The sequence below is a fragment of the Chironomus tepperi genome, unplaced genomic scaffold (genome assembly GCF_022539635.2).
Source record: "Chironomus tepperi strain 1889 unplaced genomic scaffold, CSIRO-AGI_Ctep_v1 contig_58, whole genome shotgun sequence".
Lineage (NCBI taxonomy): Eukaryota > Metazoa > Arthropoda > Insecta > Diptera > Chironomidae > Chironomus > Chironomus tepperi.
Genome location: NW_027226180.1, coordinates 1,298,615 through 1,323,340, shown reverse-complemented (window position 1 = coordinate 1,323,340; position 24,726 = coordinate 1,298,615). Strand labels below are relative to the sequence as shown.

Here is a 24,726-nt window from a genome sequence, read left to right as displayed (position 1 = left end):
ATCAACAGTAAATTTTCAACGGTCTACTTGCACCTATTCATATACAATATGTGATAACAGACTTGTCGATATCGATAGCTAATCGTCTATGTCGTGACTTGAGTCATTGTTTTTTAAACGTTCGTTCATACAACATCGATGTTGGTAAAGTAGTCAGCATTATGAATAATTTACAAAGTAATTCACTTGGAAGTCTTCCAAATCGTGGTAATTTAAGAATTGCACAGCCAACGGTTGTTGAGCCAGTAATTTATAGAAGTAATCAAAGTATTATTACATCATATGGTGCAACACCAAGTGTATCAACGATTGAAATAGCGTCATCACAATCAACGCTATCATCTTATCTACACAAGTCCGGTATTAGCTCACTTAATGACATTCCAAGTTGTCATATTCATCAAGTATTTGAGATTAACGACAGTAAGTGTTGATTGTTTGATTGTGTTTATTTAAGGCTTCTTGTTTTTGTGATTTTGAGATTGTTGGGTGACATGGGGGTGTATAGGAGGGGGAGGGGATATGGGTGAGCAGAAGAGGGCACTAGGTGTCATGCTGCCATCCCTTCAATTCCCTAGGTTCATGTAAAATAACCAAAAAACCCTCAAAACCCCTCTTAACCCTTGCGATCCACATAACACCACCTCCTCCTACCCTTACCCCATCCCCTACCTCATATCCACCCCTCATCCCACCCCCCAACCTCATATCCAGCAACAATATACTAAAAACATTCAAGCAACAACTAATAAACATTTTTTCCATTTTTAGCACTTCCTTCAGGCTCTGAAAATCGCTTCACAATCAAAACCCACGATAATGAGTCAATATTTTTAGCATCAGAAGGCTCAACACCTCGCGATCGGCTACTATGCGGAAGTTCACGATCATTCATGATGCACTTAATGGACAAACAATATCAAGAAGCTTTAACAATGAAACGAGACTTTGGATGTCGACTGTTTTGTCTTCCAATGAGAATGCAGTCACTGGAGGTGTGGCTTAATCCAGGAATATTGCTTGGAGTTGTACAGGAGAAATTTTCGATTAAGGATCGACTGATTGTGATTGAAAGTGAGAGGGGACAGGAGTTGTATAAAGTTAGGATATCATTGGGTCATTCAATATGTATGCCAAAGGAATATCATTTTAGGGTGAGTAAAGTGGGTAAAGTGAAGGATATGGATAAACTTCCACGTGTAACAGGGATGGCACTTTTAAAATTGTCTTCAATTTTGGTGCTGGAATGTCCAAAAATTATGTTAAAATAATGTTCCTATCAATTAAATTCCCTAGATAATGACAGCAGACGAACAACAACAAAGCGGAACAATAACACGTCAGTGGAACACAGACATAAGCAGTTACACAATTAACATATATTTTGCAGACACTGGGATGGATCCAAAGATTAAGTCATTGTTTTTGGGACTAGGATTTTTACTTGAGTATCTTTACTTCCAAGGACGAAGCTGTTGCTGAAAATTAAGATTCAGGGGTGGACAACCTTTGTGACATTGTACGAAAGGTAGGTCACTTGAGTTGGATATCCCACATTATGAGTGTATTATGTTATTATTTTATTATTAAAATTTGAAGTTCAATAAACTATTTTTGTATATAAATTTAATGTTGGGTTAACCGATTATTATATAACGTGGAGATCCTTCCTTCTTCTCTGCCTCCATCCTTTCTGCCTCATTCCTTCTTCCCTGCCTCCTTCATTTCTGCCTCACTCGTTCCTGCTTCTCTGCTTTCTGCTTCACTCGTTCCTGCCTCATTCGTTCCTGCTTCTCTGCTTTCTGCTTCACTCGTTCCTGCTTCTCTCCTTTCTGCATCACTCGTTCCTGCTTCTCTCCTTTCTGCATCACTCGTTCCTGCTTCTCTCCTTTCTGCCTCCTTGCTCTCTCCATCTTTTCTCCCTCCTTCATCATCATTAACAGGGTAAAAAACCTCAAATATACTATTAAGAGCCTCAGTGGCACCTTCCGATTTTGAATGCGCCAAATGATGAATTTTTTTAATAATGCAATCCGTTGGATTGTCACCAATGTATGAATTGTTATCAGAATCATCACCATCACCATCATCACCACTCCAATTATTACTTTCGTATGCTGCATATGAATAATCCACTGATTCTTCCTTTATGCTCACATATTCTAGCAAGTCATCTGCTGTAGTTTCGTCAAATAGGAAGTAAATGAAGTCTTTGATATTTTCGTATGATTTTTCGTCAACAGCTTCAAATTCACACACAAGGAAATCCATAACTTTTTCTTTGAAGACTTCCATATTATCCTTGAATAAGTCATGGATAAACTCTTTATATTCTTGATATATTGGCAATTCGGCTTCGATTGCTGATTTGAATATGTCAGATGTATTGACTTCCATCAGCATCTCCTGTACTTCATCAATTGAGTCTTGATACTTTGAATAATATTGCTTAATTATTGGCAGAACTTTTGTGTTCCTTGATAGGACTGCGTTGTAAAACAGCGACGATTCACCTCGGAGATCCACAAACAGGAGATGTCTGATTAATCCACGGTCATTGACGAACAGCTTCTCAGTTTGACTGAGTATGAAGTCTAAACATTCAGCTGATAGATTCATCAAGTAGATGTTCTTAAGGCATTTGTCTATAAATGCATTCCTGTCGTAAATATCGGTCATTAACCTGATAATCTCAATCCTTACTTTGTTGTTGCTGATATGAAAGATGTAGACTTCCTTATCATGAATTTGTCGATTGATGTTCAAGTCATAGTTCTTATGTAGATAGTCACAGAACTTGAGCATATTTTTGTCATTTTTCCAGTCCTGCCAGCTCTCAACAATCGTATCCCGCATGGCTTCAATGTCTTTGTGTGGAATCAACTTTACAGCACTTCTGTTAAGCCTCTCATGCCAGTCATCACCAAGAATGAAATTGGCTGTATCTAGGGTCATATTAAGATTATATAAATGTCCACTTCTGATGATTTTTTCGAGGGAAGTTTGTTCCTCATTTAGACCCCAAAGCATGGACACAAGATCATCATTAAAGACAATTAGTTTGCCATAAAATATGAAAGAATCTCGTGCATCTTTCAACGGTTCTTTGTCTAAATCAGCGACAGCTCTTCCGATTTTCACTTTGATGACTTCCTCGACTCCGGCATGCAATTTACGTTTTTCAACTGCTGCGACTGTCTTCATGTAGCTGAAGATGAATTTGGCAACATTTTCCAGTCCTTGTGTGCCTTGAACAATCTCAAGTATTCTCATCATTTTAAGCATTTCGTCATCCTTTATGTCAATATTAAATAAAAAGTCAATTAAATATTGTGCGACAAAGAACTCAGCATATGTCTTGTGTGAAAAGTCAATGCAGCTACGATCCTCCTCCTTATTATTCAAATTAACCGTTACAAATCCATAACGTTGTATCATATCGGATGTCCAATCAGACCTTGAACTTCTTCGTTCTGCTCGCCATTTTTGAATGATTGCAAGATCTTCAAGCTTAAAATTAAAGCCTTCCTTGTGGACTGTTCCATCTGGTTTGACGTATGTAAAGGTATTGTCGTAAAGTTCACCAATAATGACTAAAATGGCTAGAACTTGATGTGCCTGCCAAACAGTCAATGGTGAGTACGGATCACGTTCAACATTTGGAATTCGGTCGCCAAGCTTCTCTTTTTGCTTATTAATCATTTCATAATAAAGTCCATAATAGCTGGATGCATCAAGGCTAATTTCCCTTTTTTTGGCATAAATTTCACTAATAATCTCAATGATGAGTGGATGATCAGGATCGGAAAAGTAGCCAGGCTCCCAATTAAGGTGAAAAATGAATGAATTAATCTGTCCGATTGCATTTTCCTGCTCGGTCTCGTCAGTGACGTCATTTTTAGTAAGGATGTCCTTGATAAATTCACACTTTTGTTCGGCTGTGTATAGAACGAATGTTATTGGACGTACGCCAAATATATCCTTAATTTTTGGTGCATAATGTGGACGAGTTGATATCCAGAACTCATTTGAACCTGCTGATTCCTTTAAAATCTTGAATGTCTTCATTATAATGTTGGTATGCATTGGACAGATCTCATCGACTCCATCAAAAAGTAGCACAACTTGGTTCCTTGCCAGGAGAGTCAGGAACACATGTTTCTCAAATTTATTTTGGTCAATTTTAAGAATCTGCAGCAGAATCTCCTTGACGTCACTAAATGACAGAGTTTTCAGGTTTCCTTCATAGTTCTTGAAGATCAGCTCAAATTTCCTCAAATTTATGTACGATACCCAAAATGTTTCATCCTTTTGCTTGATCTCAATTGCAGACTCTCTGAACACTGTTGTCTTTCCAGTTCCAGCATAATCAGCAAGTATGAATGATTTTGATTGTTCGGCTGTTTCTCGAATGTTCATAATAGGCTTTGACTTTACATGAACACTTGTTGTATATTTTTGGATATCCGATGACTTAAGCTTCTCATATGTCTCACGATCAATAAAATTTCTCTGAATTAATTTGTATTTTAGTTCCGATTCGCACATTTTACCAATTTCAATGGATTTTCCTTTAAGTAAAAAGCCACGAATTTGATCAGCTGTTAAATGCTCCAGGCATGAGTCATCGTAACCAAATAGATCATAAAATTTTGTCTTCACACCCTGCAGAACGATTGGCAAATGCGAAAAGCTTTGCTTAATTGATTTAGTTAAGCTGCTGAATCTGATGTTGACTTCTTCGTCACCTAATTTACGTAAGACTGGCAGTGCTCGTTCAAATTCAGGTTCAACAACTTCATATGCGTATTTGAAGAGTTTTTTGAAAATGCTTTGAAGTTCCGCAATTCTGTCTGGTTCCTCATGGTAAAAAATCAACATCTGAGCGACTGTAACGATCAATTCGGAAGCCTGAATATCTTCTTTGTACTCAAAAGCATTTGTCACTATATTTTCTTCTTCCATCAATTCCCTAGACTGAGCCATGACGTCATTAAGGTATTCCTTCTTCGTATCACTTTCGCCCAGTGGATATGGATCAAATTTTGGATTCATATAAGACACATTTACAGCAATATGACACAACTCATGCGCAAGTACTGACGGAACTTCAGTTTTATCAGTTCCAGTTCCAAGCATCTTAGCTCCGATGTAAATTGTACCACTTGGATATGCCGTTCCTAAAACTGCCGATGACTTCATTGGATCCAGATAATGAACAGTTTCGTGCTTAAAATCGAAAAATATTTTGATTTCCTTTATTTGGGCTACAACCTGAAGAATCAACGAACAGAAGGGATTCTTATCGAGGATGTCGTAAGTTTCCTCGACATATCTTCTACGCATGTGTGACAGCTGATCATTACGACCAATTTTGGTTTTAGACCGTAGAATCATCAAGTATGTTTTTGGCAGTTCCGTTGCATTCAATTTGTGCTTTTTCTGGAGGTCCTTTCTAAACGTTCGTTCATATGCTTCCATAAAGGTCATCTGTTCATGCTCTCCTGCATTTATTCCATTGTCCAAGTAGTCAATGATCTTAAACTTAAGTTCTTCTAAGGCATGCAACAGAAGTGATTTATTTTTACGATCATAAAAGAACATCAGGTTTGGATATGCTTCTAATTTCTCCGTAAGACTGTCGAAGTCATTCATCATTACGTCATGATGTAAAGCTTCGCACATATCAACGAAGTCTTGAATTTCTTTTGAGGCTTTCAGGTAATCAAAGTTTTTTGGATACACTGAATTAGCATTCAAAAGACAAAGCATAATGCTGCTGTATTTTTCCTGCTGTTTATCCTTAGAAGCAATGAATTTTGACCAAGCATAGTCAATTGCCATTTCGTCTTCATCATTTTTATAATCAACATCAAATTCCCATGTTGTAAGCTTCTGAACGACATCAAGATTACCCCATGATGCAGCGATCATCAACAAATTGCTTTCCAAATCAGATCCAATTTCGTGCAATCTTATCTCGTTTCTATCCTCAAAGCCATACATGACACCTGATTTAGAAAAATTTAGAGTAAATTAGTTTGACAAAATGTTGGGAAATAATGTGATTTGGGGCAGAAAGCTAACAACTGCAGAAGTCGGACAACGGCAGAAAGCAGACAACAGCAGAAGGCGGACAACAGCAGAAGGCGGAAAACAGCAGAAAGCAGACAACGACAGAAAGCGGACAACAGCAGAAGGCGGACAACGACAGAAGGCGGACAACAGCAGAAGGCGGACAACAGCAGAAGGCGGACAACAGCAGAAGTCGGACAACTGCAGAAGTCGGACAACGGCAGAAAGCAGACAACAGCAGAAGGCGGACAACAGCAGAAGGCGGACAACAGCAGAAAGCGGACAACGACAGAAAGCGGACAACAGCAGAAGGCGGACAACGACAGAAGGCGGACAATAGCAGAAGGCGGACAACAGCAGAAGGCGGACAACAGCAGAAGTCGGACAACAGCAGAAGGCGGACAACAGCAGAAGGCGGACAACAGCAGAAGGCGGACAACAGCAGAAGGCGGACAACGACAGAAGACGAACAAGGGCTGAAGGCAGACAACGACAGAAGGCGGACAACAGCAGAAGGCGGACAACAGCAGAAGGCGGACAACAGCAGAAGGCGGACAACGACAGAAGATGGACAAGGGCTGAAGGCAGACAACGACAGAAGGCGGACAACAGCAGAAGGCGGACAACAGCAGAAGGCGGACAACAGCAGAAGGCGGACAACAGCAGAAGTCGGACAAGGGCTGAAGGCAGACAACGACAGAAGGCGGACAACAGCAGAAGGCGGACAACAGCAGAAGGCGGACAACAGCAGAAGGCGGACAACAGCAGAAGGCGGACAACAGCAGAAGTCGGACAAGGGCTGAAGGCAGACAACGACAGAAGGCGGACAACAGCAGAAGGCGGACAACAGCAGAAGGCGGACAACAGCAGAAGGCGGACAACAGCAGAAGGCGGACAACAGCAGAAGGCGGACAACAGCAGAAGTCGGACAAGGGCTGAAGGCAGACAACGACAGAAGGCGGACAACAGCAGAAGGCGGACAACAGCAGAAGGCGGACAACAGCAGAAGGCGGACAACGACAGAAGATGGACAAGGGCTGAAGGCAGACAACGACAGAAGGCGGACAACAGCAGAAGGCGGACAACAGCAGAAGGCGGACAACAGCAGAAGGCGGACAACAGCAGAAGTCGGACAAGGGCTGAAGGCAGACAACGACAGAAGGCGGACAACAGCAGAAGGCGGACAACAGCAGAAGGCGGACAACAGCAGAAGGCGGACAACGACAGAAGATGGACAAGGGCTGAAGGCAGACAACGACAGAAGGCGGACAACAGCAGAAGGCGGACAACAGCAGAAGGCGGACAACAGCAGAAGGCGGACAACAGCAGAAGGTGGACAACAGCAGAAGGCGGACAACAGCAGAAGGCGGACAACGGCAGAAGTCGGACATGGACTCAAGGCAGATAAAGACAGTAGGCAGACAACATCAGAGTAGGCATCGAACATTATTTAACCCAAAATACTCACCAGAACATTCATCATCAAACTGCTCAAGTAAGAATTTATGAAAAAACCTTACAACATCGACTTCCTTATTGCAATCGATGAATGTAGAATAAAATGTAGTCCGATCAGGAACTTTCCAGTAAGTCATGCTTTCACAGTCCCCAGATGATGATTGAAATGATATTAAGAAATAATCTCTAAATTCAAATTCAAAGAGGTGTGGCTGTTCCTTAAAATTCTCATTAATTGCTTCGTTGATCCTCAAATTGATACCTGTAATAGCTTCATTTTCACATAATTTAGACTTGAACCACTCTTGAGAGATAAGCTTAAGGCCACATTGAGCTGATGGAATGTTGGTGATTTCGATAAAATTAGAACTGCTGTTCCAATTCCTCGAAAAGTCTTGCTCATTTTCAGCATATTCGACAGAAATATATTCAAGGTCAGTCATGATAACTGCGAAATGTATAACATTAGTTAGATTCAGATTATTATGAAATTCAGATGGACTTTGGACCACAAATGATGGACATGAACATTTCTTAACTTACTGTCTATCTTTGGTATCCTTTCTTAACACTTAAACTGTTTAACTAAGAATATTAATTGAAATAATTTGAATTTTATACGTGATCAAGCTTCAATTCACGACAGTCAAATATGAAACATCAAAATACGAAGTTTATTTTCTTCTTGCCGGTGTCGGCAATACGAATAAATTCGGCATACATACATGAGTAATCAGATAACATTGACTATCGCATAGCTACACGAGTACGAGTAGTCGTTCTGTATGTTCAATCATCATGCCGATTGTATTTAAATTTCTTGTTATATCTTCGTTATTTATAACACGAGATCTTCTAAGAAATGTTATAACAATTGTTATAGGAACTGGTTATATATGAAGAATGTTATAAGATGATTCAGCTTTGCTAAATAGCATACAGTGACTATATCTTGCATAGTATCTTATCAGCAATAAATCAAGACATTTATGGTTCCAACTTGTAAATTTCAGTCTTATCCATTTTTGCAATTGCATTGATATCACTTAATCCATGGCTCACCTTGATGGTAAGCTTTATGCTTTCTCGAAATTCTCGAATCGGAATTGAAAATTTCGGGATTTTCCGGGATATCCTGATTCCGATCCTGATAGCAAGAAAGCATAATAAGCTTCGACCAAAACCGCATATTTCGCCGGACGTACAGATCCTTTGTTATTCATAGTAAGTTAGTAAGTAATTTCCTGGCCGTACAGATCAACTGTGATCCATGACATGCCTCAGATGTCGCCTATAACTAGTTATATTGCCAGCTTCCAACTGCCAATTGCCTATACCAAATGAAATGCTGTCTCTATCGACAGCTTCCTTCCAGGAGTCTATCAAGAGTTCTCTTACCATCCACAAAGTCTGATGTAAAGACCTAATTTAGTAGACGACAGTTGATGGAATTTTCAAAATACGACAACACATAGTTTGGACATCATTGATGTAGATTAGCCGATCAACGCACACTGTTGTAGTTTATATGACTCAAAAGTGTTTACAAAGAATTTGTGTCTTTTTATTATCGGTTTAATTGAAAAAGAAACGCATTTTAAAGTATTGATAAAGTATTTTAATCAATTATGTCAGTTTAGTGTGGACGCGTCAAGTGACAAAACACAAAATTTAATTGCTGTTGATAAAATAATTATTTTTAATTTTTGGACATATTATAAGGTATGATCGGATGTTAGAATATACCGGTGGCATAGACTTGACTTTTTTGGAGTCTGGACTATTGGAGACTGGACTCTCAAGTTCATGTCAACTCTGTCGTGCGCCTTTCAAGCCATATAATGTGACTGCATAGAATTTAATTGCATATCCGTCCGGCACTTTATATGCACTAGCCTGAAGTTTTGGTCTGTTCCTTATAGTTTGTCCAAGGCTGCATGACTTCGTTCTTTGCCAATTTTTCATAAACCCTTAAAAATATCATTTTATTTATATTTTTTAGTGACAAATGTTGAGTCAAGTGGAATTAAATTTTTCATTAAATTCTGACGAATTCGAGCAGCAACTCCAAACACATGACCTAACAGAATGTAATTTATTGATTATTGTCAATGTTCCATCAGCTGCAAAAGGTCTTAAATTGATATCCAAAGACTGGTTCAAGTCAAAAGTGTTCAGTCATGAGAATTTACATGGAATTAGTCTAAAGATTAATGAAGAAAATATTGAAAAATTTGATCCAAATTCTCATTTTAATAAGCTTAATCAAAATACGTCAGTATGTGTTTCATATCAATCAACAGTTGGTAAATGTGAGAGTAAAATTTATTGGAAAGTAAAAGGACATGAAGGATGTTACTTAGTTGATATTGATGAGGATATAACAGGAGATTTATCATCTTTTTGTCTAGGATATCTTGTAGATGAGATAAGAAATGGACGAATTGGTAAGTTATATAATAAGTCATTGATTAGGGTAGTGGTGGACATGCTGGGTATCACGGCATGCTGGTGTACCGAATGCAATCTCAAATATGCCACAGGTAGGCTATGGGGGGTAAATAGGAGGTAGGCTATGGGAGTAAGTAGGGGGTAGACTATTGTTGTATGTAGAAGGTAGGGTCATGGGTACAAGGAACATAGGTTGTCCACCACTGTCTTAAGCTCCAATTAAATATTAAACAATTTAATCTCAATTTTATAGGAATTCCTGACGAACTGTCTCACATAAATAAGATTCGTCTACAAGAGATTAAAGATTTTAACGGAAATGACTTATTAGCCATTGCTACATCTAAAAATAGATTAAGTATTGTAAAGCAATTACTAGAAAATGGTTTTGATGCTGATAGTTCAATTGATATGGCATGGCAGTTGTTTGTGGATGATAAGAGCGATGATAAGGTTAAAGAAGAAGCTAACGAGTTAATTTTGTGCCTTCTTAAAGCCAATTCAAGATTACCTAACGGCTATGATCATGACAAAGCACCGAATGATGTAAAAGAATTTGTTAAAATGTGTGAGAGCTTGCATGAAGCTGTTGATGATGACGATTATGACTTTATTAAATTAAAGCTTGAATCTGAGCCTAATTTAGTTCATTTTTACAACAGAAACAACGAATCACTCCTTGGATATTCCCTAAAAATGAAAAGATTCATAATATTTGAGTTCCTGGATAAATCAATCACAACTGGATCTCACGAAAATCTTGAAAATGTTTACGAAAACATGAATAAAAAGAATAAAAAAATGTTACGAGACCAGCACAAAGGAAATGCTAAATATTTTCCAGAAATGCACATCTTTATCCTCAAATCAAAATCCAGAATTGGCAATAACGATAGACATTCACATAAAAAATGGAGATATGTCAGCGAGGCTTACGAAACTCTTAACACCAACAATTATTGTCGAAAGATTCTCAAAGTTGCAGCTGAAATTAAGAAGCTTAACATTTTCTTTGATTTTAAACATGATTCAACATATTATTTAGATCCAGCAACATCAATCTACACATCGGGTATCATTTATACAAATGGAACAATATTTATTGGTGCAAAGGAATTGACAGATGATGAAAATAAGTTTAAAGTCTTTGGTGTGCTTGCTCACGAGCTTTGTCATCTTGCTGTCTTAATGGCATTTATGAATTATAATTTTGATCCATATCCATTAGGTGATAGTATCCAAAAGACAAGATATATTAATCAAGTCATGGTTCAATGTATGGAACGGAAAGAGCATGAATATTATGTGTCAAATGTCTTCCTATATCCTGAAAATGAACAGAATTCCGAGATGATTGTAACTGTTCCACAGATGTTGATGCATTATGGTGATGACTCCGAAATAATTGAAGAATTAGATGGAATTTTTGAGGAATTATTTAAATACAGTAGAGAAGTTGTCGATCCGGAACTGGACAGAGCATTGGAAATTTTCAAAATTCTTAAAGATGACAAGGAGTCATTGACATATGAAGATCTAACGGAGCCAATGAAATGTAAAATTTTACATTCAAAAATTATCTTCCAAGGTGCTGAAACAACACTAAATGACTTAATTGGAAATGACCAGGACACATTAAGACTTTTAGAACCAAAACAAATTCGAGATAATTTGATAAAAGATATCAAAATAAAATTCGGTAAAGTTCATGAATTGACATCAAAATATAAAATTAGTGAACGAGCCTACATCAGCACAGAAGTTTACAACAGCATATGCATAAATGACAGATCAAATCGAGAACAGATTGACATTGAATCCCAAATTGAAGCAAAAAAGAAAATTTTTGATGAAATTAAAACGGAAGTAAATGAATCAAAAATATTTTTGCTTGTCGACCATGCAGGAACCGGAAAAACAACATCATTTGAGGATATTGCTGTAAAACTTAAGAAATGCAATCAAAATTATTGGGTATCATTCATTAATTTACGTGAGCATGCAAAAATTCTTGAAAATTTAAAAGAAAATTCAGATTTTAATTTAGTGGAAATTCTCAAAATTTTACTCAAATTTGTCGGTCAGAAGACTGAAATTGAGCTTAGAATTTTCGTCCATTTATTCCTTAATGGAAAATTAATTTTACTTTTTGATGGTTTTGATGAAATAAGTCCAAAATACACAAATCATATTGATAAAATATTTAAATTTTTGAGGAACAGTAGCACCAAAAATCAACTGTGGGTATCATCGCGACCCCATTACACCGAGAAGTTAAAGTCAACTTTTCAATGTTCAGCTCATCAATTTATGCCATACACAAAAGACGCCAAAAGGGCGTACATTCAAAATATTTTAAAATCTAAAAATATTCACGATAAAAATGAGCAAAATAAGTTGACAGATAAAATTGAGCATTTTATGTCCTATTCAGATTTGGGATTAGTGTCCACCAAGCAAACTGATAATTCCTTAATGATTGAGAATGCGACAGAATTATTTAGCGATGGTAATGCACCAAATATTCAGGAATATTATGGACTTTATGCAGCATTATTTGATAGACAAATGCAAATATTGGGTAAAAAAGTTGACGATTCCGATAAAAATCTACTTGAAAGGTTTACAGTCTTAAATATTCATGAAGTGCTTGCCTTAAAAGTCATTTTTGAAGACAGCTATCAAAAATTGCTTAATTTTAAACTCGACGATTTGGTGATTATGAAAAAATGGAACAGAATTAAGGATAAGCTTACAAATGACATGATTCAACGTTATGGATTTGTGAATGTAGATTTAAAGCATGAAGGTTCAATTAATTTTGTACATCGAACATATGCTGAATTTTTTGTTGCAAAATTCATAATTGATTCATTATTTGATGATAATTTTGAGGATAGTGATGAGGAAATAGTCCGAAAGTGTAACTTACTTGATGTTGCATGTCAACATAGTCTTGGGGACTTTATGATGATTGACTTTTTTATAACAAGCAATTTAAAAAATGAATCAAAATTTAAAGTTTATCATAATAAAGTTAGGGTATTTTTTATTAAAATAATTAGAAAAATTCATAAGGAAATAAGATTAAATGACATGAATTTTATTGACAATTTCAGAGTTTATGCTGAAATTTTAGCAATAGATCAGGAATTGATTAAAAAATTATGGAAAACTGGTCAAGAAAATGATATTTTAAGAGAATTAATATTTAAAATTAAGAGTAAAAATTACAGTGAAATTACATCATTTGCTGAATCAAGTTATGGTCCAAAATGGCATGAAGTATTAAGTGGACAGAAATTAATAACAGAAGCGGAAATTGATGAATTATTTGAAGATAATTTACCAAAATGGGAATTTAAATTTTATAAAAATCTTATTAAAATTAGCGATTTAGTCGATAATTGTTACACAAAAGATGAAAAATATAAATTTTATAAAAATGTTAATTTAAGTACAATTGGAAATACCAAAATTCGATGGAATCTAATTCCAAGATTACGTAAATATGGTGATGGAATGCAGTTCATGACGGAATGTTTAGCTGAAATTTGTGAACGTGTAATTTCTATCGAATCATTAGGATTTGTTATAAATCAATTTAAATTAGCCACAAATATTGACAAAAAATTAATTAAGAAAATTTTAACTGATTATATTCAAATAATTTTACAAAATACATACGATTCCGATGTGTCTGGAATCTTTGATATGATTAAAAACTTTTATTTAGATTATTTATCTAAAGATGAACTTCAAAATAGTATTATAAATGTTTTTAATTCGACTTCATTCTCCATTTTCGATTGTACTGAACATTTATATTATTTAGAATATAAAAAATTTATTATTGATATTTTTGGTCCATCTGACTACTCAAAAATAATTAATATAATTCAATATTATTGTTTTCAATTAAATAATGGCGAAAGTTTACATGAAATTCGTGTAGAAAATCAAAGAACTTATAACAATATCTTTGACCTTTTACTCTTAATTTATTCAAATGATTCTCGACGGGTGAGAGACGTTATGAGTAAAATTATCAAGCCTTGTTTTTAAAAACTCTTTTAAATAACAAAAATATGAAATAGAAGAAGATAAAGTCTTGATATAGACCCGTGATGGGCAACCTGTGTGCCATTGTACACCATAAATGCTTAATAATACCATGAACTGTATTTCGTGTGCGAATTTGTTCAAAATTTGTGATTAAGGTGTACTGTGAGGTATAGAAGGTTGCATACAATAGATATACCCACATTACATGTTATATGATTAAAATTAAATTGAAAAATAAATAAGGTTTAAATTTCCAGGGTTAAAATGTACTAAATCTCGATTCCCGGGATTATAATTCAATCAAATGATTACAAACACAATTTGCTCCATAGCTACCCATCATACAGTTATATAGTAATAAATAAATTAAGTAACAATACAAATAAAGCACAATATATTCAATTCCAATACAAATTAATCCATTTTATTCAACATTCAACAATTTATTATTGATTCCTTGTCTCTAATCTTGACATTTACGTAATACAGTTGTGGGCAACCTTTTATACTTGTTCATGACATTTCCAACCACAATTTTAACCCCACACAGGTCACCCACCACTGTCTTAATATTCCATCAACCCATTTATGATATGTAATACAATATTTTCTTAATAATACAACATTTTGGCCTCAAATATCATTTACAAATATTTATGATGTGTCCAAGATACCTTTTCATATTATTGACTTGCTGATATAATTCATTCTGGTGTAATTGCTCTCTCAAACTGCACAAGAATTATGAAATACATGATTCCGGCACTGAAAAACTGAAATTAGATAGAGATGATTAAGTTAAATTTTGTTGATTGGTTGAAGGTTGTTGGTGGTTAATGGGATATGTGAAGTTGGGGTATTGGAGGGGAGAGAGGGACTAAGGGGGTGGCCATGGATCACCCCAGCTTCAGGAGTCGACTCAGGGAGACCTTGGATCAAACTTGATCTGTACGAACAGCGAAATAAGTAAGAGAGGGGGTGGGAGGTGACAAATGGATTGGATTCAGATCCTTTTTTGGCAAAATTTGGGGTTTTTTGAGCAGAAATTCCAAAAGAGGTCAAGTTAAAGCCTTTTTGGGCTTCACATCCAATGTAATGTACTTGTAGGTAGGAAAGATTTCGATATGGAGTGGGAAAGGGAGGTGGGAGGCTCAAAAGTACATTTTTGGCTCCCTGCTGAGTTTGTCCTTTGAACAGTCAGTCTAAAAATTCGATTCAAATTTCATATCAAGTCTAATTGAATTTTGCCATACCAAATCCAACTCGACTTCTAGATCTGCTTTGAAGTCCTCATTATGAGGCTAGTCCTGAAGCTGTATGGCACCTTAATGCTCCATAATCTGATAAAATGCTAGGACAACATGAAGATTCACTTACCTTAAACACAAACTTCCAATTAATATCAAAGAATCCACATGAAAATCCAAATTTGACATTCATGACTTGCGATTGAAATTGTAAAATTCTTCCACAAAAATCTGAATTATTTGAATATTTATTGACCAGTTTGTAAATATTTTTAATTAATTTTTTCCTCCACGATGTGACATTTTCAGCAAGCTTGACAATAAAGAAGCATGTTACAATTGTAATAAAGCAATGAATAACGACACACATTAATGCACAGACTGTTGACTTGTTGACATTTGGATACATGGCAACAGCAAATATTGATATGCACAGCCAACAAAATGACCCGCCAAAATAAAAAATCATCAACGGTCCATAAACTTTGTTGTAAATTCCAATTGAGTCTGCAATTTTTATGTGAATTTCTTGAATTTTTTGTAAATTTTTATCATTTTTTGTCGAAATTTCAGTCATAATTTCGCACATGATGACAAATCTTTGTGATATTCCGGATATGCCCGCGACAATCTGGTAATACAGCACAAATGTGCATATAAATATCCACAATGAGAAGATTTGAAGTAAAAAGTCAAGACGAAAATGATTTGATTGATGAAAAATGCAGCAACATGACGTAATTGTGCAAATTAAGGTTATTGGAAGTGTGACGAGAAGCAACAAGTTCCTTTTGTTCCTCTCATGGTTGATTCCTTCGCCAATTGTCATCAAAATTTCATCAATTTCTGATAAAATTTCTAAAATTTTTACAATTTTATGTCGATTAATGAACACCCAAGCCATACCAAAGACATTACCGACGTGATTAAAGAACATCAATATTGGCAGGCTGTACTTCATCACGACAATACCATGAATTCCTGGATTATATTCAGATATCCAAAATGTTGAATTTACTAAGCAATTTGTCAAAATTGTTAAAAAAATTGCAAAAATGTCACGAATTTTTATTTCCGGTTGACTTTTTATGGAATTCACTGTGAATAGCTGATAGCCGGACACTCTCGACACAAACAGAAGTGGACGAAGTGATTCCATTATTTCCGATAGTGCCATTGAGTTTATTTGAACTTTTTCAGACATTGTAAAATTTTAAATCTCAACAGTTTGGGTTTGAACACGAAATAAGGAACAATTTTTCACTGGACTGACCGCGACAGCTGTCGGAATTACAATGAGAATCAAGAGAGAAAATTGCGAATGTCAACAAGATATTTTTTATTTACTTTTCTTCTCTTCTGAGGTGATTATTTTGGGGTGGACGAGAGTGTTGGTAGGGGAAATGGAAGGAGGTATGGAGTGTATCCGGAAAGGGATGTTTGGGAGGGGTTGATGACATCCTTTATTTGGACAATTTGGGTTGTGTTGAAATTTGCTCCAAAATATCAAGCTATGCCCATTTGCAGAGTTTGTGGACGGCAAATGATCAAAAGGAAGACCGAAAATGTCCTTGGATTGGATGTGTTGTTAAGGACGCTAGAGTTCTCAATATCCTGAATTGGCAGAAGTTATCGAAAGATAGAGCTTTATACAGACGTTCATTAAACGTGGCAATGGGCGAAACCCCGTGCGCCCCAGCCAAGGAAGTAAGTAACGTAAAGTAAAGTATTCCCTTGTTGGAAGGAAGCTGAACTCCTCAAATTCCTTTCTCCTTACTTCTTCTCTGTTGTCATCCACCTTATACACACTTCGTAGCTGGAGTTAACTTAGTAAATTAATCTGTATGTTCATCGGTCATTGCCACTTCCATTTAGAAGATTAGAAATAGTATCAAAGGGATTTTGGGATGCGAATATTTACATACTTACTCACTTACTTACTTACTGTCGTAAAAGGGAATACCACGAGAAGGTGTGATTTGTCAGGCACTTGACATCAGCTTCAGAGTCAGACTTTGACATTCTCAATTCTTGACGTTTTAAATCAACGAATTTGGCTTCTTAATTGGCTTGTCTACTATAAAAAGGTGGTGTGGGAGGGTAAAGGTGGGTGATTGTTACTAGATGTATATTCAGGAGGCAGAATAAGGCTCAACTCTCATCAAGCTTCATCCTGAATAGTACAAATCGGTTAATTGATCAAAATTTCGGCTCAGCAACAGGTTCTGACTCAAATCAAGGTCACAACAGTCTGTTGCCGGATTTCAGATCGAATAATCAACTCATGCCATTCATATACGAAGTGCTGCTGTCTGTAATCTTCTTCTAAACCGTCAACTCCTTCAATCTTACTCAATCCACACTAATTAATCTCAAAACTGTCAACAACTTCCTCTCACATTGCAAAACAACTCATTTTACATTAACCAGATGATGTTTATAGTAGGTGCAGTTAGTCATTCAACTGAGTTTAATATGCAAATTAAGGACATGTCATTTAACATTGAAACAAATTTAATTCCATTTAAATTTATTTTTATTGCAAATTTTTCTTTTATTAATGGAAAAATACTAAAATTTTTTCTAGGACATGCTATAAACAGTCAATACTATTTGTTAACAATTTCACAATATTTGATAGAATATTACATCATGGAATATTTTCAGTCACTAAAAGGTTCAAAAAATAATTTCATTTTCAGCAATAAAAAGTCGTTGACATTTGGTGCTTTAGGGGATGTTTGGAAGTTATGTAATGAGTTAGAATTGGATTTCTGGGGAAGTTAAATCGTCCTCGGAGTGGTTTATATCGAAATATTGGACGAAAATATGGGCTCTTCCCTCCTGTTCCCTCCTGTACCCTTCTGTCTCCTCCTGCTCCCTCCTGTTCTCTCCTGTCCCCTCTTGTGCCCTCCTAAGCACTTATGTGCCCTCCTGTTTCCTCCTATACCCTCCTATACCCTCCTATCCCCTCCTCACCCCTCCTCTCTCCCTTCTCTCAACGTAATTCCCAAACAATCCCTTTACATTTCCATCGATTCCTTTTATTTCCTTTTTTATCTCATGCAAATCAATCAACCCACTTTAGAACACATTTTTACCACTTAGACAGTGCGTTAGGAATGAAATAGAATAGCCAATTAACATGAAAAAAAAAATGAAAATGGTGTCGCATTTAAAGTTATATCGATTGAGTGGTAATTTATGGTCAGTGGATATGGAGTTTGAAAGGTCATTCTTTTGTCGTATTGTGTTGAATTTAGATGTGTCTATAATATATTAGGATATAATAGTGGCTTGATGACTTTCTTTTTGGGATCTTGCACACATGAATTGAAACTAGGTACGTTGTAGAGTACATCGGGTCTTATGATATACTCGTGCCTTTGCATATGTAGAGCTTGCAAGTGGATCGAATGCCACAGTTTGTAGGTCTAAAGGGTGTGTTACAACAGATTAATAATAGCAGTACTTCCAGCTTTTAATGCTTGGTCCTTAAAGCATTATATATATACATGAAGGGAATATTAAAGTTGGTAGGACCATTTGGGAGTCTGGACCACAAAAGTGGGAAAAGGCGACTACATTTTGGAGTCCTGGTGACTCTGAGGAATACCTTGAAAGACATACGACTTGAAAAAGTCGGAAAATAGTGTTTCCGGACTCTGACCTCGAGTTACTCATACATGTCATGCTGGTTTGGGGACACTATTCTCTGTGTGTCTTTCCAGTACATTACTTGAGATGGATATGACTCATAAGATAGACCAATTTGACCAAATCCCTATTAAAATGCACTCCTAAACATTTCGTAACTTCCAAACTCTCCAAATGCGCTTCATGTCAATAACCAAAACTCATTTCATACTCTATATAAAAAATACAAAATTCTATTAATTTCCTTTGATGATATTTCTTATCGTACATTTTTAGCAATTAATTAATTTCCATTCCTAGGAAATTGTTCGTTCAAATTGTACTAAAATTACAAAGTACATAAATCCAGCGCTGAAGAACTGAAATGAGAGAATTGTAAAAAAAAGGAACGGAATATTTAATGGAATTTGAGCATAGCCTTAATACTCACCTTAAAGACAAACTTCCAATTGATGTCAAAGAATCCACACGAAAATACAAACTTGACATTCATGACTTGCGATTGAAAATGCAGCAATTTAGTTCCAAAATTCAAATTATCACTATAATTATTAATTAATTTATATGAATTTTTAATTAAATTTTTTCGTTGATTTGCGACATTTTCAGCTAAATTAACGATAAAGAATGACGTAGCAATTGTCGTGAAGCAATGCGACACAGTACAGACCAGCGTACATATTGTTGATCGATTTGTATTTGGAAACATAGCTAATGCAAAGATTGAGATGCACAACCAACAAAATGCATCACCAAAATAGAAAATCATTAATGGCCCATAAACTTTATTGTAAATGTCAATGGAATCAGCAATTTTGACATGAATCTCTTGAATTTTTAATAAAGTTTTTTCATTTTGCGGTGAAATTTTCAGCGTTAATTTGCATATTTTATCAAATCTTTGCGAGACACTGGATACGCCGACGACAAGATGATAATACATCACAAATGTACAGACAAAAATCCATAATGAGAAGATTTTAAGTAGAAAATCTAAACGGAAGTGATCAACTTCATGAAACATGCCGCACATGAATGTTATGGATGTTGTTAAGATTATCGGCAGTGTCACTAAAATTCTTAAATTTCTCTTGTTCCTTTTATGGTCAATTCGTTCACCAATTTTATGTAAATCAGCATCAATTTCCGAAAAAAGTTGAAGAATTTTCATTATTTTTGTACGATGGATGAATATCCAAGCCATTCCAAACATATTACCAAGTAGGTTAAAGTACATGAGAATTGGCAAGCTGTACTTCATCACCGCAATCCCATGAATCCCTGGATTATATCTTGATAGCCAAAATGTCACATTTATAATACAATTCATACAGATTGTAAAGAATATGAGAATAAAGTCAATGAAATTAACACGTGCATGTCCTTTTGTTACATCAATTGTAAATAACTGATATCCAGTGACTCTTGACACTATTGACAGTGGTGTTAATGATTTCATTATTTTTGACAATGGTAATTTATTGTCAAATTCTTTTTGGAACCAGTACAGTGACATTTTTGTTGATTGTATTGGTGGGGTCATATGATGATGTATTGTGTTAATCTAGTGATGGAATAAGGACATTTTGAGTTAGTATAATTGGTTTTTTGGGAGTCAAGTACTCCCTCCATCTGGGGGTTACTGGTTACTTGACCCCCTCCCCCCTCCTGACTTTATAAATTGAAAAATTGATGACATAAAGTAGAAAATTTAGTTGTAGTTTCTGGAGGGGGGTCAAGTACCCACCAACTTCCCTGCCACTTGTTTCATAAATCGAAAAATCGACAGCAAATAGCTGCAAATTTAATATTCTATTCTAAAATTGAGTTAATGTCAGTCGTTAGGTCATCTACAAGAATTGTCGTCTTTACTAGCCATTAAGCTGTGCTTTAGGGAATGAAAAGTCCAAAATTTCAAGTCAACAAGTCGGGAACAATGCAAAATATTTAGCAAAAATCGCTTAATCGATCCAAAATCAGGCCCATGTCGACGTGACACTGACATGGTGTCGGATTTAGTTTGAATAATGACCTGGAGTTGGATTTTATGTCGATTAACCGACTTGTGCTGCTGCTGCGTAAGTTCCAAAGAGCCAATAACTCAATTTAGGCCAAGTTAGAGTCACGCAGAGTTGGCAGGACTCCAAAAAGAAGTGGACTCCTAAAGTCCGGACTCCACGGACTTTTGGAGTCCGGACTCTAAAGTCCTGCCAACTCTGGAGTCACGTCGACCTGGGGCTGATTTTTGCTAATTATTTTGCAACGTTCACGACTTGTAGACTTCAAATTTTGGACATCTCATCGAATTTTGCACTAAGTAGGTTCAACTTCAGGTATAAATCAAGTTTATTTCAAGGTCTACACCAACTAAACCCATTTAATTAATATTTTTAAAATTTCACATTTAATTTTAATTTTTTTTTCTTACTAAATCACTCACTCAACAATGGAAAGAAGCTCCTTTAGTCCATCCGATACCGACGACAGTCAAGACGTAAATGAGAGTAATGCTCACAAAATAAATAATTTTTTTCTTCTCAATTCTCCTTTTGTTTGTCAATATTAAACACTCTTGTGTCTTGTCTCTGTGTAGATTCTGCAAATAATTAATTCTAATTAATTTATTTTTTGTCCTTTCTGATATTTGGGTGAATTTACATGCAATCTGTTGATGTTTGGATATGATTTGGTGACTCTTTGGTTAAGCTATGATGTATTGCCTTATTTCCAACTCTGCACAGTTGCATGGCTCAGGGTATATCAATATAATGTACTTCCACGTTATTTTTGAGTTGCAAATCACACAAAATGAATTGATGTGGCTAGAAACAGCGAAAGAGGCATAAGAAGCTGACTAGACTTTCATTGGAAGTGAACCTGAGTCGATGGAGTCGGTTGTCAGACGCTTTAACCACTTTACGAGAATATTTAATGTTTATCAAATAAGATCCCGAGTAATACAAATGAATTAAGATCCGCCACTCAGCTGTTAATACTCCATAATGAAAATACAAATGATAGAGCTTAAAAGAAGCCTTAAAAGCTCTCTGACGGAGCTTTGTCCATTTGTATCACTAACATTTTGTGTATCGATGAGCTTTTTTTTGTGTATATAATGATGTTTTGATGAAAGCTTTAGTCAAGACACAAATAAGAAGAGAAGTAAAATTAAGAGAAATTTAAAAGCTTTTCTCAATATTTAAAGTCTCTCATTTGAAAGCTGTTGAGTTGAATAGGCACATGGTGCATCATAAGTGGAAAACTCTGGCAATAGACCTGCTATTATGCTGTACCAACTTTTGTTCATGAACAATTTTTATAATTTATGAAATTTATTAAAACTGTTAAAATCATTGCTGTGCATGCGAATAAGTGAATAATTCAATTTTAAAGTGTATAGAGAGTACTTTTTAGACATGTTCAGGAATGAGAATTGAGAAGATTTTAGAGTAAAAGATTCTTAAAGCTGAAAAGAGAGGCTGCAAAATTAAATGAAGACTGTAAATTGTTTTGGAGCTGAATATTTATTTTGTTTATTTAATTTGTAATATACATTAGATAGATAATGTTTGAAGGACCCAACTTTATGAGCTGGAGGCAATGCGATTTAAATCAGCTGTACCACATCCTTTGGACCTACAGTTTAAAGTGGGATAGATCCGAACCACTTGCAAAATATATTAATTTTAACCCACAACCTAAGTTCTAAATCTATGATTAACAAAAACTGATTTGATTACAATTTTTAGTGTCTCAATTCTGTACTTGACAAATATTCTTTCGTCGATCACGAGTGACTACATCTCTACCAGTTTTTCATTTTATCCTAAAATGCGTTCTTTAAGAATTTTAATAATTATTTAATGAATCCAATAAATCTGAAAAAACTTTTAAATCATTTGTTATGTATTCATTAAAAAAATTAAATTCTTTTAAAAATTCAAAAGTATTTAAATTTGTTGTCTCAACTTCCCTAAGTAAAAAATCTTTTAGTGATTTTTCATTTCCTTTAAATATCTTCAACAAATATTCAGCGAAATTTTTAATATACCTTCCATAAAAAACCATTTTTAACAATACATCACTTGGATGTGAAAGAAGAATTTCCTGAATTTCGGTCACATTGAAGTAAGTTTCGTAAACATTTGAAAATTCTCGTAAAAAAAATGAATTCTCACAAAATGGAATTAAATGAAAACTATTTGGAAAGCATCTGATACCTCCTGCACAGAAATTTGTTTTTCTTAAAAGCATTTTTTGCAAGTCTCGCGGTGCGTAGGTGACAAATGTGTCCCATAATAATTTAGATTCTTGCAAATTAAATTGAGCAAGTTCACGAAATGTGTCAAAAATTTTATAAATTTCACTTTCCGAAAATATTTGAATAGTTTTGTTTAAAAATAGATTAAACTTCCTGATGTTTTCTGCTGTGAATCTAGTGTTAGTGAGAACGTTCATGTAAAGTTCCTTTTGTTCGGATTTGCTGTATTTGTGGGCAGTAAAATTAAAATATATGTCCGTAAAATGAACACGGTATACATAGTAATCATCACTAAATATTATTCCTGATTGTGTGACTTCCTTGAATTCATCTTTTGTCAAATTATTTGCAATGGAACTAAACACATAAGTCACGTCATCATTGAGCTTTAAATCGTCATCAAGCTTGTAGAAATCATGAACAACGTCTGTATAATATTTACTGCCTGACTTTTCATAGCAATATTCACTGAACAAAAGGACTCCTTTTTGATTTTTACCACGAATAAATCTGTCATATTCATCATCACTAAGCCATGTTCTTACTTGACTTTTGATCTCATCATATTCAATTGCTTTGTATTTATAAGTACGGAATTTAAAGGAGGATGTGTAAAAGGTCTCATTCTCATCTATTTGAAGCATTTTCTTTAACACTTTCGGATCACGTTTAAAAAAGTTAAAAAAGAATGTGAACTTTTTAGATTCAGTAAAGTATCTCGTTAACGATTTCTGATATTTTGTAGTTAAAAGCTTCGCAATTTGTCTTTCAAATGGTTTCGTTTTATTTGGAGTGTTTAGTTGCATATAGGAACTAAGGAAATTAAAAATTTGTTCGTGGCTACAAAAAGTTTGAAATAAAAAAATTCTTAGCTCAGCTTCTACTTCCGAAGGGTCATCATTAGTGATGTATACATTTTCGATCAAATATTGTGCAACAAAAAATTCAGCAAATGTTCTGTGTGCAAATTTTACATCATTTTTGCCATTTATGTACAAAATTCCCATTCTAGAGATTTCATCGCTAGTCAATTCCGCTGGAATCTCTTGTCGCACTATTCTCAGTTTTATTGCTTCTAATAAGAAAAACTTAGATTCGATAAAAAAGATTTTTAGCGCAAAGGACTGATAAAGTTTCATCATATCAAAATTTCTGTGATTTGTTAATGAAATGTCAACAAATTTTGAACCAAACTCGCTCTTCCTTTTCCAAATATCAATTTTCTTCTCAACAAATTTTTGGTAAATTTGGTACAAATTTTCTGTCTCGTAGATTTCTACATCACTTGCGATTAATTCCGTGATCATTCCTAACATTAATGGCGTGTCAAAGCTTTGCCTTGACCCTGTTGAATTTACAATTTTTTGGACTTTTTCGAGATAGTTTGAAATTTTGGATTCGTCAATATTTTCGGATTTTAAGAATTTTTTGATGAAATTTTCCTGTTCGTTTGAGTCAAAAGGAATCAAATTAAAGATTTGAGCTGATAAATTAGCCCTTAAAAGATCAGAA

At 35.2% G+C, this 24,726-nt stretch overlaps 3 protein-coding genes across 3 annotated transcripts; 2 read left to right on the top strand and 1 right to left on the bottom strand.

Annotated features, from left to right (window-relative positions):
* The first annotated feature begins 15 nt into the window (after positions 1–15).
* Positions 16–1,630, top strand: LOC139100174 (phospholipid scramblase 2-like). Its single transcript, XM_070652779.1, has 3 exons — positions 16–423; positions 772–1,154; positions 1,297–1,630. The coding sequence occupies exons 1-3, from the start codon at positions 162–164 to the stop codon at positions 1,480–1,482; spliced, it is 831 nt and encodes a 276-aa protein (XP_070508880.1). The 5' UTR covers positions 16–161; the 3' UTR covers positions 1,483–1,630.
* LOC139100161 (uncharacterized) lies at positions 1,557–8,212 on the bottom strand. The gene is made up of 3 exons (XM_070652766.1): positions 8,077–8,212; positions 7,544–7,981; positions 1,557–6,011 (listed from the first exon to the last, which is right to left on the bottom strand). The coding sequence occupies exons 2-3, from the start codon at positions 7,974–7,976 to the stop codon at positions 1,699–1,701; spliced, it is 4,746 nt and encodes a 1,581-aa protein (XP_070508867.1). The 5' UTR covers positions 7,977–7,981; positions 8,077–8,212; the 3' UTR covers positions 1,557–1,698.
* An 867-nt stretch (positions 8,213–9,079) lies between these two features.
* Positions 9,080–14,463, top strand: LOC139100163 (uncharacterized). Its single transcript, XM_070652767.1, has 3 exons — positions 9,080–9,255; positions 9,536–9,980; positions 10,238–14,463. Exons 2-3 carry the CDS (start codon positions 9,542–9,544, stop codon positions 14,047–14,049), a joined length of 4,251 nt encoding a protein of 1,416 aa, XP_070508868.1. The 5' UTR covers positions 9,080–9,255; positions 9,536–9,541; the 3' UTR covers positions 14,050–14,463.
* The last annotated feature ends 10,263 nt before the right edge of the window (positions 14,464–24,726 follow it).